Genomic DNA, 22,315 nt, shown 5'->3' with positions numbered 1-22,315 from the left:
CCCTCCCCTGGAACAAGCTCCCCCATCACAACCAATCTGCCCCCTCCCTAAATATCTTCAGAAGCCAACTCAAAACTCATCTCTTCTCCATCACATTCCATGATCCCACGTTAACATCCTATCCCATCCCCTCCCTCATCCCACCCTCCCCAACATCCATGATCTCCCCTACCCTCACCCCTCCCTAAAGTCTCTCCAAAACCCTCCAAAGTCACCCACCTCACCAATCGCCTCCATTTTCGGACCCATCACCATTGTCGGACCCATCATCATGCCTCCAAATCCTGAGACCTGACCCCAACCCCTGCCCACCAACCCAGCTCTCAATACGCCTAACCCGTAATGTTCCCACCCCTGCCCACCACAAAGCCATCTTAACAATAACTATAAAACACATAAAATGTTCCATATGTAACCCCACCATTATTTAACTAATTAATGTAGAATTGAGAGCAGGACTCGCGATAGAGTGCTAAGCCACGCCCCCGGCGGTTCAGCCTATGAGGGTGAACCTGCCGGGTGATGTCATGGCCGCACCCCCGTCACTCCCCCGCCACGCCCCCCCTTCCTCCCCCCCCGGTCTCTCTTCCTGCAGCTCACTGCAGACCGGGGAATCGGCTGCACGCGCCGCCTGTCTCGTGGGCGCGCGTGCAGCGGAGGCACTGGGGCCTCAGCCTTAGAGTCAGCAGGGCTCGTTAGTAATCGTGCCTTCCTCCAGGCACGGAATAACCACTACCTGCCCGACACCCAATGGCCTCTAGCTATTGTAAACAGGCTTGTCCCTGTAACAGAGACCATGAAGGTTCTTTACCAAAGTCTCCAAACTGCAAAACGGGGGCGAAATTGGGTCTCACAAACAGTACCAGATTTATTAATGCGGCTTGTTCTTTTGCGGGGCTCGGTACAGGGGTTTTTCGCGCGACCTCTTACCTGGTCCGGCGCGGCATCTCCTCAGCCATCACTGCGTCATGAGGCAAGGGGTCAGGAGCGCACTCACATGCAGGAGTATGAATAGGGAAAGCAGAACATACACATATAGTGCAAGAGAGTATGGAACTAGCGTAACTGGAACAGACGATATAAAATATCTCTCACATTCTCCGTGAGTAACCCCGAATTTTCGGTTATCTGGAGTGAGCCCCTCAGGTATCAGTTTCAGCAGTGGGGTCCGTCAGCATACAGCCGTGCAGAGAGGTGGGGGGAGGTGACACCCATATGTGGAAATGGAGGACACAGAAAATAGTGCAACATTGCTTTATTAACACAATAAAAAACCTATGTAAAAGTTTACACTCACAAACATATATAGGACTCGGGCAATGGGACTACCCAGGGTCAGACACTGGCAAAGAAAAGGCATGTCACGGGACATCACGGCGCCTTGCAGCGCCACCTTGTCACGGCAGAATGACTGCCTGGCGCCCTCGTAATACGATGCTGAAGGAGGAGACAGCGCCGGACAGATGAGAGCGTTACAAAGGCTCCACACTCTCCCCGGCAATCAGCTTTATTGTTGTGCGGAAGAGCGCGGGGGTCTCTGTAACCGTGGGACTCCGTGCGACCGCACCGCCATCACGCCGGCCCTGTAATGAGCATTATACTGTACCAATTAAATCAATGGGGATTCTTCTGCTGTGAGAAATCAGACCTGGTTTATATTTTGGGGGCCCATTTCGCACCCCAGAAGACGTTGATACATTAATCTGATTTATACACTTCCTACTTAAATTACCCGCTTACCGTGTGTAAAAAATACGAGATGGGGAATCTGATACTTTAAATGTTTATCTTTTAGATCATCACCATTAATTGTAACCATCGTCTATCACTATATTTCCTGCGCGTTGTCCCGGCGGGTTCCTCGGACGGCTTTCGTGAAACATGACAGACAGAGTTGCCTGAAACAATGACCCTGCTGTTTATCGCCTGTATCACGCTGTGTCCTGACTTTGTTGGAAACGCCACAGGTAATGATAAATTTCTGGATTTTTTTGCCGTATTCATTAGGAATTCTCGCTACGAATGAGAAAATGTAAATCGCGATTTGCGCAGAAAAAGAACATTTGTGGGCTGAACTCTTAGAAATACATATATCTTAAATATGAAAGAAAGCCAAGGATCAAATAGGATTTTACAGAGGGTACAGGGCTGGTGCAAGGGTATATGTGCCCTGGCAAACCTTCAGTTTTGTCGTTGTCGTCGTCCCGTCCCCCCCCCCCACAACAACACACACACACACACACACACAATTAATTATCTGAAAAATGTACGTTACACCTAATAGATGTATATACACTAACAATACCATTCATATATACTCCCCCTCTCTCCCTGTTACTTTCTCCTCCCCCCTCCCTCATTTTCTCCCCCTCTCTGCCATTTTCTCCCCCCTTCTCTCTGTGATTCTCTCCCCCCACCTTCTCTCTGTGTCATTCTCCCACCTCTCTCTCCATCACTCCCTCCCGCCTGACACAATCAAAACAGAAGCAATACACACACCTCTCCCCGCTCCGTGCTGTTTCCTCCTCTGCTTGGCCCGTTCCCAGGCGCCTTACACCTCCTGCTGCATTACCCAGCAGCAGCCAATCAGGATGGAGAAAACTGCGCGACCCGTTAACAACTTTCCTGTTCCCTCCCTGCTTGGGGAAATCCCCCGCAGAATAGGAAACTGGATTAGGGAAACTAGGCCACTGCCTCACCCCAAATTCTGCACTTCTGGGCGGCCGCCGCGGTGGCCTAAGGGTTAAACCGGCCCTGAGCAGATAGTATAACTAAATAACGTTTAAATAACGTTTTATTTATCTGCCGTCAGAATCTGTGTTTCCATGTTGGCCTGTCCGAACGCTGTTCTGGAATGGAAGGAAAGGGTTAATATCTGCAACATTTCAAGCTCCAGTACAGATAACATCTATACAAATGTAGGATATGGGAGCGCAGTATCGTATAAAAGATACATTTTGCATACAGTGAATATTTTATTGGCAAATATTCTTAATGGAAATAATTGTTCCACAAGTGATCACAGCCACTACTCACGTGGCCTGGAGTAGATATGAACCCATAAAGCTATCTCTGCGGGAAGAATCCCAGTCTCTCCCAGTCCCTTGTGGTATTTGATTTCTTGTGTGTGGTGGGAACCTCTGCTCGTAAATGGAACAGAACCGGGACCCTCTCTTTTCGTGTGGAATCTCCCTCGTGCGTCAGATCAGCATAAGCAGAGAAAACGTGCGTAAAAACGATGTATATACCAGATAACATTAGTGCAGCACTCTGCACATACATGTAACATTAGTGCAGCGCTCTGCACTTACATGTAACATTAGTGCAGCGCTCTGCACTTACATATAACATTAGTGCAGCGCTCTGCACTTACATATAACATTAGTGCAGCACTCTGCACTTACATATAACATTAGTGCAGCGCTCTGCACTTACATATAACATGAGTGCAGCGCTCTGCACTTACATATAACATGAGTGTAGCGCTCTGCACTTACATATAACATTAGTGCAGCGCTCTGCACTTACATATAACATGAGTGTAGCGCTCTGCACTTACATATAACATTAGTGCAGCGCTCTGCACTTACATATAACATGAGTGCAGCGCTCTGCACTTACATATAACATGAGTGTAGCGCTCTGCACTTACATATAACATGAGTGCAGCACTCTGCACTTACATATAACATGAGTGCAGCACTCTGCACTTACATATAACATTAGTGCAGCACTCTGCACTTACATATAACATTAGTGCAGCGCTCTGCACTTACATATAACATTAGTGCAGCACTCTGCACTTACATATAACATTAGTGCAGCGCTCTGCACTTACATATAACATTAGTGCAGCGCTCTGCACTTACATATAACATTAGTGCAGCACTCTGCACTTACATATAACATTAGTGCAGCACTCTGCACTTACATATAACATTAGTGCAGCACTCTGCACTTACATATAACATTAGTGCAGCGCTCTGCACTTACATATAACATTAGTGCAGCACTCTGCACTTACATATAACATTAGTGCAGCACTCTGCACTTACATATAACATTAGTGCAGCGCTCTGCACTTACATATAACATTAGTGCAGCACTCTGCACTTACATATAACATTAGTGCAGCGCTCTGCACTTACATATAACATTAGTGCAGCACTCTGCACTTACATATAACATTAGTGCAGCGCTCTGCACTTACATATAACATTAGTGCAGCGCTCTGCACTTACATATAACATTAGTGCAGCGCTCTGCACTTACATATAACATTAGTGCAGCACTCTGCACTTACATATAACATTAGTGCAGCGCTCTGCACTTACATATAACATTAGTGCAGCACTCTGCACTTACATATAACATTAGTGCAGCGCTCTGCACTTACATATAACATTAGTGCAGCACTCTGCACTTACATATAACATTAGTGCAGCGCTCTGCACTTACATATAACATTAGTGCAGCACTCTGCACTTACATATAACATTAGTGCAGCGCTCTGCACTTACATATAACATTAGTGCAGCGCTCTGCACTTACATATAACATTAGTGCAGCGCTCTGCACTTACATATAACATTAGTGCAGCGCTCTGCACTTACATATAACATTAGTGCAGCGCTCTGCACTTACATATAACATTAGTGCAGCGCTCTGCACTTACATATAACATTAGTGCAGCACTCTGCACTTACATATAACATTAGTGCAGCACTCTGCACTTACATATAACATTAGTGCAGCGCTCTGCACTTACATATAACATTAGTGCAGCGCTCTGCACTTACATATAACATTAGTGCAGCACTCTGCACTTACATATAACATTAGTGCAGCACTCTGCACTTACATATAACATTAGTGCAGCACTCTGCACTTACATATAACATTAGTGCAGCGCTCTGCACTTACATATAACATTAGTGCAGCACTCTGCACTTACATATAACATTAGTGCAGCGCTCTGCACTTACATATAACATTAGTGCAGCGCTCTGCACTTACATATAACATTAGTGCAGCGCTCTGCACTTACATATAACATTAGTGCAGCGCTCTGCACTTACATATAACATGAGTGCAGCACTCTGCACTTACATATAACATTAGTGCAGCGCTCTGCACTTACATATAACATTAGTGAAGCACTCTGCACTTACATATACCATTAGTGCAGCACTCTGCACTTACATATAACATTAGTGCAGCGCTCTGCACTTACATATAACATTAGTGCAGCACTCTGCACTTACATATAACATTAGTGCAGCACTCTGCACTTACATATAACATTAGTGCAGCACTCTGCACTTACATATAACATTAGTGCAGCGCTCTGCACTTACATATAACATTAGTGCAGCGCTCTGCACTTACATATAACATTAGTGCAGCACTCTGCACTTACATATAACATTAGTGCAGCGCTCTGCACTTACATATACCATTAGTGCAGCACCCTGCACTTACATATAACATTAGTGCAGCGCTCTGCACTTACATATAACATTAGTGCAGCGCTCTGCACTTACATATAACATTAGTGCAGCGCTCTGCACTTACATATAACATTAGTGCAGCGCTCTGCCCTTACATATAACATTAGTGCAGCACTCTGCACTTACATATAACATTAGTGCAGCGCTCTGCCCTTACATATAACATTAGTGCAGCGCTCTGCACTTACATATAACATTAGTGCAGCGCTCTGCACTTACATATAACATTAGTGCAGCGCTCTGCACTTACATATAACATTAGTGCAGCGCTCTGCACTTACATATAACATTAGTGCAGCGCTCTGCTCTTACATATAACATTAGTGCAGCACTCTGCACTTACATAAAACATTAGTGCAGCACTCTGCACTTACATATAACATTAGTGCAGCGCTCTGCACTTACATATAACATTAGTGCAGCGCTCTGCACTTACATATAACATTAGTGCAGCACTCTGCACTTACATATAACATTAGTGCAGCACTCTGCACTTACATATAACATTAGTGCAGCGCTCTGCACTTACATATAACATTAGTGCAGCACTCTGCACTTACATATAACATTAGTGCAGCGCTCTGCACTTACATATAACATTAGCGCAGCGCTCTGCACTTACATATAACATTAGTGCAGCGCTCTGCACTTACTGTACATATAACATTAGTGCAGCGCTCTGCACTTACATATAACATTAGCGCAGCGCTCTGCACTTACATATAACATTAGCGCAGCGCTCTGCACTTACATATAACATTAGTGCAGCGCTCTGCACTTACATATAACATTAGTGCAGCGCTCTGCTCTTACATATAACATTAGCGCAGCGCTCTGCACTTACATATAACATTAGCGCAGCGCTCTGCACTTACATATAACATTGCATCTGCGGCCAGTCATGGAGTTTTTGCAGCAACCTGGACAGCGCATCACCTGGGTTCCTTCGCGCATGCGTGCTCTTCACTTCCACATCTATAGCTTACTGCTGATTGGCTCCATATGTATATAAAGGTCACAGTATACATAGGACTAGCCAGCCGGCGGTAAATAGGTGATAAAAGTACATATTAACATTGTAGAACATAATAATATACAGTATTAACTCTTTAGTAATAATAATAACAGCGTGTCCTTGTATAGTGCTACCAGTTTTCTGTTGCGCTTTACAGAGACATTTTCCAGGCACAGGTCCCTGCCCCGTGGAGCTTACAATCTATGTTTTTGGTTGGTACCTGAGGCACAGGGAGATAAGGTGACTTGCCCAAGGTCACAAGGAGCTGACACCGGGAATTGAACCAGTGCCAGTCAGTGTCCTTACTCACGGAGCCACTCCTTTTCCCTAGTAGCCAAAGTTTTATTTGTAGGGTGTTTATGATGTATATTAAACAATATTCAGGCACCAAAGGAGTTAAATACATTTCTGCAATAGGGTTCTGTAAGAAATTCTAGTACATAACGCCATGGTAATACAGTGTAATACCTCGCATCGCTGGCACTGAGTAAGGCTGATATACAGTGTAATACCTCGCATCGCTGGCACTGAGTAAGGCTGATATACAGCGTAATACCTCGCATCGCTGGCACTGAGTAAGGCTGATATACAGTGTAATACCTCGCATCGCTGGCACTGAGTAAGGCTGATATACAGTGTAATACCTCGCATCGCTGGCACTGAGTAAGGCTGATATACAGTGTAATACCTCGCATCGCTGGCACTGAGTAAGGCTGATATACAGTGTAATACCTCGCATCGCTGGCACTGAGTAAGGCTGATATACAGTGTAATACCTCCCATCGCTGGCACTGAGTAAGGCTGATATACAGTGTAATACCTCGCATCGCTGGCACTGAGTAAGGCTGATATACAGTGTAATACCTCGCATCGCTGGCACTGAGGAAGGCTGATATACAGTGTAATACCTCCCATCGCTAGCACTGAGTAAGGCTGATATACAGTGTAATACCTCCCATCGCTGGCACTGAGTAAGGCTGATATACAGTGTAATACCTCGCATCGCTGGCACTGAGTAAGGCTGATATACAGTGTAATACCTCCCATCGCTGGCACTGAGTAAGGCTGATATACAGTGTAATACCTCCCATCGCTGGCACTGAGTAAGGCTGATATACAGTGTAATACCTCCCATCGCTGGCACTGAGTAAGGCTGATATACAGCGTAATACCTCGCATCGCTGGCACTGAGTAAGGCTGATATACAGTGTAATACCTCCCATCGCTGGCACTGAGTAAGGCTGATATACAGTGTAATACCTCGCATCGCTGGCACTGAGTAAGGCTGATATACAGTGTAATACCTCCCATCGCTGGCACTGAGTAAGGCTGATATACAGTGTAATACCTCGCATCGCTGGCACTGAGTAAGGCTGATATACAGTGTAATACCTCGCATCGCTAGCACTGAGTAAGGCTGATATACAGTGTAATACCTCGCATCGCTGGCACTGAGGAAGGCTGATATACAGTGTAATACCTCCCATCGCTAGCACTGAGTAAGGCTGATATACAGTGTAATACCTCGCATCGCTGGCACTGAGTAAGGCTGATATACAGTGTAATACCTCGCATCGCTGGCACTGAGTAAAGCTGATATACAGTGTAATACCTCGCATCGCTGGCACTGAGTAAGGCTGATATACAGTGTAATACCTCGCATCGCTGGCACTGAGTAAGGCTGATATACAGTGTAATACCTCCCATCGCTGGCACTGAGTAAGGCTGATATACAGCGTAATACCTCGCATCGCTGGCACTGAGTAAGGCTGATATACAGTGTAATACCTCGCATCGCTAGCACTGAGTAAGGCTGATATACAGTGTAATACCTCGCATCGCTGGCACTGAGTAAGGCTGATATACAGCGTAATACCTCGCATCGCTAGCACTGAGTAAGGCTGATATACAGCGTAATACCTCGCATCCCTGGCACTGAGTAAGGCTGATATACAGTGTAATACCTCGCATCGCTGGCACTGAGTAAGGCTGATATACACTGTAATACCTCGCATCGCTGGCACTGAGTAAGGCTGATATACACTGTAATACCTCGCATCGCTGGCACTGAGTAAGGCTGATATACAGTGTAATACCTCCCATCGCTAGCACTGAGTAAGGCTGATATACAGTGTAATACCTCGCATCGCTGGCACTGAGTAAGGCTGATATACACTGTAATACCTCGCATCGCTGGCACTGAGTAAGGCTGATATACAGCGTAATACCTCGCATCGCTGGCACTGAGTAAGGCTGATATACAGTGTAATACCTCGCATCGCTGGCACTGAGTAAGGCTGATATACAGTGTAATACCTTGCATCGCTAGCACTGAGTAAGGCTGATATACAGCGTAATACCTCGCATCGCTGGCACTGAGTAAGGCTGATATACAGTGTAATACCTCGCATCGCTGGCACTGAGTAAGGCTGATATACAGTGTAATACCTCGCATCGCTGGCACTGAGTAAGGCTGATATACAGCGTAATACCTCGCATCGCTGGCACTGAGTAAGGCTGATATACAGTGTAATACCTCGCATCGCTGGCACTGAGTAAGGCTGATATACAGCGTAATACCTCGCATCGCTGGCACTGAGTAAGGCTGATATACAGCGTAATACCTCGCATCGCTGGCACTGAGTAAGGCTGATATACAGTGTAATACCTCGCATCGCTAGCACTGAGTAAGGCTGATATACAGTGTAATACCTCGCATCGCTGGCACTGAGTAAGGATGATATACAGTGTAATACCTCGCATCGCTGGCACTGAGTAAGGCTGATATACAGTGTAATACCTCGCATCGCTGGCACTGAGTAAGGCTGATATACAGTGTAATACCTCGCATCGCTGGCACTGAGTAAGGCTGATATACAGTGTAATACCTCGCATCGCTGGCACTGAGTAAGGCTGATATACAGCGTAATACCTTGCATCGCTGGCACTGAGTAAGGATGATATACAGTGTAATACCTCGCATCGCTGGCACTGAGTAAGGCTGATATACAGTGTAATACCTCGCATCGCTGGCACTGAGTAAGGATGATATACAGTGTAATACCTCGCATCGCTGGCACTGAGTAAGGCTGATATACAGTGTAATACCTCGCATCGCTGGCACTGAGTAAGGCTGATATACAGTGTAATACCTCGCATCGCTGGCACTGAGTAAGGCTGATATACAGCGTAATACCTCGCATCGCTGGCACTGAGTAAGGCTGATATACAGCGTAATACCTCGCATCGCTGGCACTGAGTAAGGCTGATATACAGCGTAATACCTCGCATCGCTGGCACTGAGTAAGGCTGATATACAGTGTAATACCTCGCATCGCTGGCACTGAGTAAGGCTGATATACAGTGTAATACCTCCCATCGCTGGCACTGAGTAAGGCTGATATACAGTGTAATACCTCGCATCGCTGGCACTGAGTAAGGCTGATATACAGTGTAATACCTCGCATCGCTGGCACTGAGTAAGGCTGATATACAGCGTAATACCTCGCATCGCTGGCACTGAGTAAGGCTGATATACAGCGTAATACCTCGCATCGCTGGCACTGAGTAAGGCTGATATACAGTGTAATACCTCGCATCGCTGGCACTGAGTAAGGCTGATATACAGTGTAATACCTCGCATCGCTGGCACTGAGTAAGGCTGATATACAGTGTAATACCTCGCATCGCTGGCACTGAGTAAGGCTGATATACAGTGTAATACCTCGCATCGCTGGCACTGAGTAAGGCTGATATACAGTGTAATACCTCGCATCGCTGGCACTGAGTAAGGCTGATATACAGTGTAATACCTCGCATCGCTGGCACTGAGTAAGGCTGATATACAGTGTAATACCTCGCATCGCTGGCACTGAGTAAGGCTGATATACAGTGTAATACCTCGCATCGCTGGCACTGAGTAAGGCTGATATACAGCGTAATACCTCGCATCGCTGGTACTGAGTAAGGCTGATATACAGTGTAATACCTCGTATCGCTAGCACTGAGTAAGGCTGATATACAGTGTAATACCTCGCATCGCTGGCACTGAGTAAGGCTGATATACAGTGCAATACCTCGCATCGCTGGCACTGAGTAAGGCTGATATACAGTGTAATACCTCGCATCGCTAGCACTGAGTAAGGCTGATATACAGTGTAATACCTCGCATCGCTGGCACTGAGTAAGGCTGATATACAGTGTAATACCTCGCATCGCTGGCACTGAGTAAGGCTGATATACAGCGTAATACCTTGCATCGCTGGCACTGAGTAAGGCTGATATACAGTGTAATACCTCGCATCGCTAGCACTGAGTAAGGCTGATATACAGCGTAATACCTCGCATCCCTGGCACTGAGTAAGGCAGATATACAGTGTAATACCTCCCATCGCTGGCACTGAGTAAGGCTGATATACAGTGTAATACCTCGCATCGCTGGCACTGAGTAAGGCTGATATACAGTGTAATACCTCGCATCGCTAGCACTGAGTAAGGCTGATATACAGTGTAATACCTCGCATCGCTGGCACTGAGTAAGGCTGATATACAGTGTAATACCTCGCATCGCTAGCACTGAGTAAGGCTGATATACAGTGTAATACCTCGCATCGCTGGCACTGAGTAAGGCTGATATACAGTGTAATACCTCGCATCGCTGGCACTGAGTAAGGCTGATATACAGTGTAATACCTCGCATCGCTGGCACTGAGTAAGGCTGATATACAGTGTAATACCTCCCATCGCTAGCACTGAGTAAGGCTGATATACAGTGTAATACCTCCCATCGCTAGCACTGAGTAAGGCTGATATACAGTGTAATACCTCGCATCGCTGGCACTGAGTAAGGCTGATATACAGTGTAATAACTCGCATCGCTAGCACTGAGTAAGGCTGATATACAGTGTAATACCTCGCATCCCTGGCACTGAGTAAGGCTGATATACAGTGTAATACCTCCCATCGCTGGCACTGAGTAAGGCTGATATACAGTGTAATACCTCGCATCGCTGGCACTGAGTAAGGCTGATATACAGTGTAATACCTCGCATCCCTGGCACTGAGTAAGGCTGATATACAGTGTAATACCTCGCATCGCTGGCACTGTGTAAGGCTGATATACAGCGTAATACCTCGCATCGCTGGCACTGAGTAAGGCTGATTTACAGTGTAATACCTCGCATCGCTGGCACTGAGTAAGGCTGATATACAGTGTAATACCTCGCATCGCTGGCACTGAGTAAGGCTGATATACAGTGTAATACCTCGCATCGCTGGCACTGTGTAAGGCTGATATACAGCGTAATACCTCGCATCGCTGGCACTGAGTAAGGCTGATATACAGTGTAATAACTCGCATCGCTAGCACTGAGTAAGGCTGATATACAGTGTAATACCTCGCATCCCTGGCACTGAGTAAGGCTGATATACAGTGTAATACCTCCCATCGCTGGCACTGAGTAAGGCTGATATACAGTGTAATACCTCGCATCCCTGGCACTGAGTAAGGCTGATATAGAGTGTAATACCTCCCATCGCTGGCACTGAGTAAGGCTGATATACAGTGTAATACCTCGCATCGCTGGCACTGAGTAAGGATGATATACAGTGTAATACCTCGCATCGCTGGCACTGAGTAAGGCTGATATACAGTGTAATACCTCGCATCGCTGGCACTGAGTAAGGCTGATATACAGTGTAATACCTCCCATCGCTGGCACTGAGTAAGGCTGATATACAGCGTAATACCTCGCATCGCTGGCACTGAGTAAGGCTGATATACAGCGTAATACCTCGCATCGCTGGCACTGAGTAAGGCTGATATACAGTGTAATACCTCGCATCGCTAGCACTGAGTAAGGCTGATATACAGCGTAATACCTCGCATCCCTGGCACTGAGTAAGGCTGATATACAGTGTAATACCTCGCATCGCTGGCACTGAGTAAGGCTGATATACAGCGTAATACCTCGCATCGCTAGCACTGAGTAAGTCTGATATACAGTGTAATACCTCCCATCGCTGGCACTGAGTAAGGCTGATATACAGTGTAATACCTCGCATCGCTGGCACTGAGTAAGGCTGATATACAGTGTAATACCCCGCATCGCTGGCACTGAGTAAGGCTGATATACAGCGTAATACCTCGCATCGCTGGCACTGAGTAAGGCTGATATACAGCGTAATACCTCGCATCGCTGGCACTGAGTAAGGCTGATATACAGTGTAATACCTCGCATCGCTGGCACTGAGTAAGGCTGATATACAGTGTAATACCTCGCATCGCTGGCACTGAGTAAGGCTGATATACAGTTGTAGCCATGTCTAGGATTGGTGTACATATCTCTTTCTCATGTTGGCAGTAACCCTGGTAAGTGTGCAGGATTGCCAGCAACAATCAATCATGAGGTTTGCCCTCACACCCTGGTGAGGTGTCATATGTCCCCAAAGGAAGTGACAACATGCAGTGTGTTCCCACTTAGTGATACAGAGCATGTTTGTTCTCTGGGGGGGTGATATAAGACACAGCACTGCCTAAAGTTAGAAGTTCAGTTTCCTGTTGTTGAGCTGCTCTGTTCACTGAGAGGCACGTGAAGGTCTGCAACATTGTTGCAGTGTCTCCTGCTAGCTGTGAGTCAGTGAGCATACGCAGCAGAGTTAGAGGAGCTGAGAGAGACAAAGCAGCTCAAGAGAGGAGCTTACAGCAGCCAGAGAAGCTGGGGAATCTCTTTAAGAGTAGAGGTGGAAAGCAGATCTATTAGGGTAAGGGACCTTCCTAATGGAGTGCTGCAATGAGATGAGTGGCTGAGCTGCTAGCTGTGAGGGGCAGCTTGCCCATATCAACCATCAATAAAGATGCCCTGTTCGAATATACCTCCACTGTGTGAGTGTGAAGTTACTCAGCAGTGGATGGCACCACCAAGAAGGAGTTCCTCACCAGGACCATCTCCCTGCGGAAGCACAGATCCTGATGAGGTGGAGGCGCTGCACATGAAGTAAGTTGGACTCGCACACACTACCTCAGCTGCCTGTCTGGATGACATCCCCTAATACCATCAAGCGGGAGACTCAGGAGCCCTGTTGCCTACAGGTGCACCACCAGACGCGAACATGTAATGGGGACTGGTTAGACTACCCGGGCCAATGTGAGATTGGGGGGGGGAAACCCGTTACAATTGGAGGCGCTGCTGAGATACCTGTTAACAGGACAGGCTTTTGCTAGGCACACAACAGGAAACAGGGAGAGTGTCTGCTGCCACTCTGTGCTGGAAAGGGAAAATCTAGGGGTAGTCAGGAGAACGAAAAACCTCGCAAAGCATGCCCTAGACTGACCTAAGGGGTTAGTGAGTCTGGAGCCGGGGGCTATAGCTGTCCTAGTCACCTTGAGGTAGCGCTAGGGGTAGGATGCCTGAAGGGATAGCCTGTTAACGTGGTCAGGAATTCTGGAGAGGATCTGCACTAGGCTAGCCAACAGGAGGTAGACGCCCAAGTACTGCATGGAAGAGCCAGAGTACTCTAGTCTCCATTCCAGATCACTTACCGAAGGGAGCACAGATTGGAGGAAGGAGATACAGTAGACACAGAAAGAGTGAGCCTAGCCTGAGGTAGTGCAAACACGAGTCAGATTTACGTTAGGTACACAAGGTGGTGCACAAGGCATGTTTGTTGTATCGGTATGGCAGCTGCCCCGCAGAGAGGAGCTCCATGTACGATCAGAACGAACACAGTAATCCAATGGCGGCCGCAAGAATGGAGGATCCGCGCGGTGCGGAAGGTCCAAAATGGCGGACGGAGGCCGATGGAGAGAGCGCACATGGCGTGTGTGCGGGTGAAGAGCAAGCTACAGAAGCGACTTTTGTGAGCCTGCTATGGAGTGGTGCTAAAGCTGTGGCTGCGCCGTTTCTGTCCTGTCTGGGGTCTAGGGGCAATACCCCCGAGGATACTGAGGAGGACATTGTAGTGATGTGTGGAGAGCCTGTGGAAATTGAATGTCAGTCGGCATCCCAACGGTTAAATGCTACCTCAACATTCAAAGAGACTGATGGTGCGAATCAAAATGGCGGTTCCCGCTTCTCTGGGAGACCGCGTGGACCAGTTGCAGGAAATTCTGCAAATGCTAAAATTGCAGAAAGTTGGCTGGGATTGGCGCCAAAGGAAAAACCCCACCCTGCGGGGGGGTATGGCGCGAAAGCTGTGGCCGTGCCCTCAGGGACGGTGACGGACTCAGAGCCCCTCCCCGGTGATGTGAGTGACTCAGCGCAGAGCCAGAACCACTCCCTTATAGAGCATGCCCCTCCTGTACAGTCCACCATGGGGAGCAAGCTCAGTGAACAGCGATCAGCAACCGCTGTTCTCACTAAAGACAGTACAGAATGCAGAGAAGCACACCCGCAGTTGTATGGAGCCTGGCGATACAAAGGGGGGAAAATATCCTTTCTGGTGTGCCCGTGTCTACAAAAGAAATTGAACCTGACTGGTGGTATGGACTTTAACCATGTTGTGTTACCCATAAAATACCGGGTGGCCTGGGTGGATGGAGAGGGGTGCATAAGATGTGCTTGTGACCAGTGTGAATTCCCAGGTGACAAACCGACCTGGGGTCCCAAGTGTGACTGCTGTGGGGCACAGTTCCTAGAGCCTGTGCTGCTGCAGGCTAAGGAACAGAAAGAACCATCGGCGGAGAAGAGCGCGACCGCAGTGGAGGTACCGGAGCACGCCAGCTTCGTACCAACAACCACTGGTTGTATCGCAGAAGAACCCGGTGACTACCTTGCGGAGGATCCGATCGTGATATCCTCCGAGGAAGAGGTGGAAGTCTCGTCGGTGGTGATGCGCCTACCGGCGGACCACTACAGCGGTGCTGGAAAAGAACCGGCATTTACCTGTGTCGCGGCGGAGCGGAGTCTCGTGATGCCGGTGCAGAAACAACCCGAGAGGCGGAGTCCCACGGCCGTGGTGACTTACAGCGCGGAAGGAGGAGAAGATTCCATCCCGAGCCGACGGAGCGGTGAGATACATCCTTACCCTCCACAGGCGCCGGTGGTGGCAACGGCGGAGACGGGCCTAGTCCAGGCCCGAACGGAGCAGAGAGCAGAACCATCACTTATGGCGGTGGATGTCGTTCTGGAGGAAGAGGTTCCGGTTGGGAACCCAACGCAAGATGGCGGCGAGTCCAGCGAGATGGCCGTGTCCTCTCGGCCAAGCAGCTGTACCAGGTTGCCTGGGTCCGAGAAGAGCCAGCAGGCCCTGCGGAAGCCTGGGAGTAAGGAGGCGAGTGAACCGGAGTGCCAGTCCGATGGTACCGGGCAAGGTAGCGAGAAGTTGCGGGTCGTAGCCCCGCGTATGCCGGCAGTGTTTCCCTATGCCCAACCCCCGGCCATAGTTAAAATCCCTGCCCCTGTCACTTTTTCCTACGGATCCCAGTCTAGCCAAGGGTTGTCTGGGGAGTCCCGAGCCACTTCTGAAGAATGGACTGTGGAAAATCTGGACTGTGGTGACTGTTTTACCTCTGATGAGGGATCGGGGAGGAAAATGGCTATGCAAAGGATGTTATACAGCCCTAATGATGACAATCGTACTGTTATGGTAGAGTGTGATTCTAAGAGCATTGGGTCAAATTTTGGGTCCCCAGGAACATTGGGAGTTTCATCTGGGGATTTGGGTAATGTTGCTCATATTGTGCCTATTGCCCAGGGAACCCCCTATGTGCCCCCATTGTCAGAAAGAGTTATTAGGGATCGCCAAAAGTGGTTACTTTATTTTCACCATCCATGGGAGGGAGAAAGTAAGTTCGAAATGGGGTCCCCTGATGAAGATAGGGGATATGGCACTGATGAAGAGGAAGGATCAGGGGAAGAAGATTGGGATCCTGGCGGGTTAGACGAGAAGTGGTGTAGTCAAGAGGGGATAGTCTACATCTCCAGGAGATGCCCGAGGGAGGTGTATGGGCATGATCCTCTCAGTCCACTAGCATCCAAGCCAGAGTTATGGGCTGATTGTGGGTGTCCAGTATGTCACCCAGAGTGTTACCGCATTGATACTCTAAGCCCAATGGACCATGCTGTGCGCAAGCCACCTTGAGAGGGTATGGGGGTACCAGTCATGGGTTCTACAGAAGGGAATAATTCTGGGTGTTACACATCTACGTTAGGATGTATCTGTTATAATGTTTTGAGAAAAGATATGTACTGTAATGTGTTGTTATGTTTTGCAGTGCTACCTGAAGGAAGGTTCCGCAAATTTAGGTCCCAAGCGAGGACGTTGGGGTTCCACCAGGGGGAGAATGTAGCCATGTCTAGGATTGGTGTACATATCTCTTTCTCATGTTGGCAGTAACCCTGGTAAGTGTGCAGGATTGCCAGCAACAATCAATCATGAGGTTTGCCCTCACACCCTGGTGAGGTGTCATATGTCCCCAAAGGAAGTGACAACATGCAGTGTGTTCCCACTTAGTGATACAGAGCATGTTTGTTCTCTGGGGGGGTGATATAAGACACAGCACTGCCTAAAGTTAGAAGTTCAGTTTCCTGTTGTTGAGCTGCTCTGTTCACTGAGAGGCACGTGAAGGTCTGCAACAGTGTTGCAGTGTCTCCTGCTAGCTGTGAGTCAGTGAGCATACGCAGCAGAGTTAGAGGAGCTGAGAGAGACAAAGCAGCTCAAGAGAGGAGCTTACAGCAGCCAGAGAAGCTGGGGAATCTCTTTAAGAGTAGAGGTGGAAAGCAGATCTATTAGGGTAAGGGACCTTCCTAATGGAGTGCTGCAAGGAGATGAGTGGCTGAGCTGCTAGCTGTGAGGGGCAGCTTGCCCATATCAACCATCAATAAAGATGCCCTGTTTGAATATACCTCCACTGTGTGAGTGTGAAGTTACTCAGCAGTGGATGGCACCACCAAGAAGGAGTTCCTCACCAGGACCATCTCCCTGCGGAAGCACAGATCCTGATGAGGTGGAGGCGCTGCACATGAAGTAAGTTGGACTCGCACACACTACCTCAGCTGCCTGTCTGGATGACATCCCCTAATACCATCAAGCGGGAGACTCAGGAGCCCTGTTGCCTACAGGTGCACCACCAGACGCGAACATGTAATGGGGACTGGTTAGACTACCCGGGCCAATGTGAGATTGGGGGGGGAATACCCGTTACACAGTGTAATACCTCGCATCGCTGGCACTGAGTAAGGCTGATATACAGTGTAATACCTCGCATCGCTGGCACTGAGTAAGGCTGATATACAGTGTAATACCTCGCATCGCTGGCACTGAGTAAGGCTGATATACAGTGTAATACCTCGCATCGCTGGCACTGAGTAAGGCTGATATACAGTGTAATACCTCGCATCGCTGGCACTGAGTAAGGCTGATATACAGCGTAATACCTCGCATCGCTGGTACTGAGTAAGGCTGATATACAGTGTAATACCTCGCATCGCTAGCACTGAGTAAGGCTGATATACAGTGTAATACCTCGCATCGCTGGCACTGAGTAAGGCTGATATACAGTGTAATACCTCGCATCGCTGGCACTGAGTAAGGCTGATATACAGTGTAATACCTCGCATCGCTGGCACTGAGTAAGGCTGATATACAGTGTAATACCTCGCATCGCTGGCACTGAGTAAGGCTGATATACAGTGTAATACCTCGCATCGCTGGCACTGAGTAAGGCTGATATACAGTGTAATACCTCGCATCGCTGGCACTGAGTAAGGCTGATTTACAGTGTAATACCTCGCATCGCTGGCACTGAGTAAGGCTGATATACAGTGTAATACCTCGCATCGCTGGCACTGAGTAAGGCTGATATACAGTGTAATACCTCGCATCGCTGGCACTGAGTAAGGCTGATATACAGTGTAATACCTCCCATCGCTAGCACTGAGTAAGGCTGATATACAGTGTAATACCTCGCATCGCTGGCACTGAGTAAGGCTGATATACAGTGTAATACCTCCCATCGCTGGCACTGAGTAAGGCTGATATACAGTGTAATACCTCGCATCGCTGGCACTGAGTAAGGCTGATATACAGCGTAATACCTCGCATCGCTGGCACTGAGTAAGGCTGATATACAGCGTAATACCTCGCATCGCTGGCACTGAGTAAGGCTGATATACAGCGTAATACCTCGCATCGCTGGCACTGAGTAAGGCTGATATACAGTGTAATACCTCGCATCGCTAGCACTGAGTAAGGCTGATATACAGCGTAATACCTCGCATCGCTGGCACTGAGTAAGGCTGATATACAGTGTAATACCTCGCATCGCTAGCACTGAGTAAGGCTGATATACAGTGTAATACCTCGCATCGCCGGCACTGAGTAAGGCTGATATACAGTGTAATACCTCGCATCGCCGGCACTGAGTAAGGCTGATATACAGTGTAATACCTTGCATCGCTAGCACTGAGTAAGGCTGATATACAGTGTAATACCTCGTATCGCTAGCACTGAGTAAGGCTGATATACAGTGTAATACCTCGCATCGCTGGCACTGAGTAAGGCTTATATACAGTGTAATACCTCGCATCGCTGGCACTGAGTAAGGCTGATATACAGTGTAATACCTCGCATCGCTAGCACTGAGTAAGGCTGATATACAGTGTAATACCTCGCATCGCTGGCACTGAGTAAGGCTGATATACAGTGTAATACCTCGCATCGCTGGCACTGAGTAAGGCTGATATACAGCGTAATACCTTGCATCGCTAGCACTGAGTAAGGCTGATATACAGTGTAATACCTCGCATCGCTGGCACTGAGTAAGGCTGATATACAGTGTAATACCTCGCATCGCTGGCACTGAGTAAGGCTGATATACAGTGTAATAACTCGCATCGCTAGCACTGAGTAAGGCTGATATACAGTGTAATACCTCGCATCCCTGGCACTGAGTAAGGCTGATATACAGTGTAATACCTCCCATCGCTGGCACTGAGTAAGGCTGATATACAGTGTAATACCTCGCATCGCTGGCACTGAGTAAGGCTGATATACAGTGTAATACCTCGCATCCCTGGCACTGAGTAAGGCTGATATACAGTGTAATACCTCGCATCGCTGGCACTGTGTAAGGCTGATATACAGCGTAATACCTCGCATCGCTGGCACTGAGTAAGGCTGATATACAGTGTAATAACTCGCATCGCTAGCACTGAGTAAGGCTGATATACAGTGTAATACCTCGCATCCCTGGCACTGAGTAAGGCTGATATACAGTGTAATACCTCGCATCGCTGGCACTGAGTAAGGCTGATATACAGCGTAATACCTCGCATCGCTGGCACTGAGTAAGGCTGATATACAGTGTACTGTAATACCTCCCATCGCTAGCACTGAGTAAGGCTGATATACAGTGTAATACCTCGCATCACTAGCACTGAGTAAGGCTGATATACAGTGTAATACCTCGCATCGCTAGCACTGAGTAAGGCTGATATACAGTGTAATACCTCGCATCGCTAGCACTGAGTAAGGCTGATATAAAGTGTAATACCTCGCATCGCTAGCACTGAGTAAGGCTGATATACAGTGTAATACCTCGCATCGCTAGCACTGAGTAAGGCTGATATAAAGTGTAATACCTCGCATCGCTAGCACTGAGTAAGGCTGATATACAGTGTAATACCTCCCATCGCTGGCACTGAGTAAGGCTGATATACAGTGTAATACCTCGCATCGCTGGCACTGAGTAAGGCTGATATACAGTGTAATACCTCGCATCGCTGGCACTGAGTAAGGCTGATATACAGTGTAATACCTCGCATCGCTGGCACTGAGTAAGGCTGATATACAGTGTAATACCTCGCATCGCTGGCACTGAGTAAGGCTGATATACAGAGTAATACCTCGCATCGCTAACACTGAGTAAGGCTGATATATAGTGTAATACCTCGCATCGCTGGCACTGAGTAAGGCTGATATACAGTGTAATACCTCGCATCGCTAGCACTGAGTAAGTCTGATATACAGTGTAATACCTCGCATCGCTAGCACTGAGTAAGGCTGATATACAGTGTAATACCTCGCATCGCTGGCACTGAGTAAGGCTGATATACAGTGTAATACCTCGCATCGCTAGCACTGAGTAAGGCTGATATACAGTGTAATACCTCGCATCGCTGGCACTGAGTACGGCTGATATACAGTGTAATACCTCGCATCGCTAGCACTGAGTAAGGCTGATATACAGTGTAATACCTCGCATCGCTGGCACTGTGTAAGGCTGATATACAGTGTAATACCTTGCATCGCTGGCACTGTGTAAGGCTGATATACAGTGTAATACTTCGCATCGCTGGCACTGAGTAAGGCTGATATACAGTGTAATACCTCGCATCGCTGGCACTGAGTAAGGCTGATATACAGTGTAATACCTCGCATCGCTGGCACTGAGTAAGGCTGATATACAGTGTAATACCTCCCATCGCTGGCACTGAGTAAGGCTGATATACAGTGTAATACCTCGCATCGCTGGCACTGAGTAAGGCTGATATACAGTGTAATACCTCGCATCGCTGGCACTGAGTAAGGCTGATATACAGTGTAATACCTCGCATCGCTGGCACTGAGTAAGGCTGATATACAGTGTAATACCTCGCATCCCTGGCACTGAGTAAGGCTAATATACAGTGTAATACCTCGCATCGCTGGCACTGAGTACGGCTGATATACAGTGTAATACCTCGCATCGCTGGCACTGAGTAAGTCTGATATACAGTGTAATACCTCGCATCGCTGGCACTGAGTAAGTCTGATATACAGTGTAATACCTCGCATCGCTGGCACTGAGTAAGGCTGATATACAGTGTAATACCTCGCATCGCTGGCACTGAGTAAGGCTGATATACAGTGTAATACCTCGCATCGCTGGCACTGAGTAAGGCTGATATACAGTGTAATACCTCGCATCGCTGGCACTGAGTAAGGCTGATATACAGTGTAATACCTCGCATCGCTGGCACTGAGTAAGGCTGATATACAGTGTAATACCTCGCATCGCTGGCACTGAGTAAGGCTGATATACAGTGTAATACCTCGCATCGCTGGCACTGAGTAAGGCTGATAAACAGTGTAATACCTCGCATCGCTGGCACTGAGTAAGGCTGATATACAGTGTAATACCTCGCATCGCTGGCACTGAGTAAGGCTGATATACAGTGTAATACCTCGCATCGCTGGCACTGAGTAAGGCTGATATACAGTGTAATACCTCGCATCGCTAGCACTGAGTAAGGCTGATATACAGTGTAATACCTCGCATCGCTGGCACTGAGTAAGGCTGATATACAGTGTAATACCTCGCATCGCTAGCACTGAGTAAGGCTGATATACAGTGTAATACCTCGCATCGCTAGCACTGAGTAAGGCTGATATACAGTGTAATACCTCACATCGCTGGCACTGAGTAAGGCTGATATACAGTGTAATACCTCCCATCGCTGGCACTGAGTAAGGCTGATATACAGTGTAATACCTCGCATCGCTAGCACTGAGTAAGGCTGATATACAGTGTAATACCTCGCATCGCTAGCACTGAGTAAGGCTGATATACAGTGTAATACCTCACATCGCTAGCACTGAGTAAGGCTGATATACAGTGTAATACCTCGCATCGCTAGCACTGAGTAAGGCTGATATACAGCGTAATACCTCGCATCGCTGGCACTGAGTAAGGCTGATATACAGTGTAATACCTCGCATCGCTAGCACTGAGTAAGGCTGATATACAGTGTAATACCTCGCATCGCTGGCACTGAGTAAGGCTGATATACAGCGTAATACCTCGCATCGC

The 22,315-nt window shown here is 47.9% G+C and overlaps 1 protein-coding gene across 4 annotated transcripts in view; it reads left to right on the top strand.

The window, feature by feature from the left end:
* LOC142491241 (ecto-ADP-ribosyltransferase 5-like) overlaps nt 1-22,315 on the top strand; it is a 132,890-nt gene that overhangs the window by 5,576 nt on the left and 104,999 nt on the right. For all 4 annotated transcript variants that reach the window (XM_075593512.1, XM_075593511.1, XM_075593514.1 and 1 more), the window contains exon 2: nt 1,796-1,967. In XM_075593512.1, coding sequence (XP_075449627.1) covers nt 1,907-1,967 — 61 coding nt within the window. In that variant the 5' untranslated portion in view covers nt 1,796-1,906. The remainder of the gene's footprint in view (nt 1-1,795; nt 1,968-22,315) is intronic.

This window comes from Ascaphus truei, chromosome 3, assembly GCF_040206685.1.
Source record: "Ascaphus truei isolate aAscTru1 chromosome 3, aAscTru1.hap1, whole genome shotgun sequence".
Classification (NCBI taxonomy): Eukaryota; Metazoa; Chordata; class Amphibia; order Anura; family Ascaphidae; genus Ascaphus; species Ascaphus truei.
This window is presented reverse-complemented; position numbering and strand designations above follow the sequence as displayed.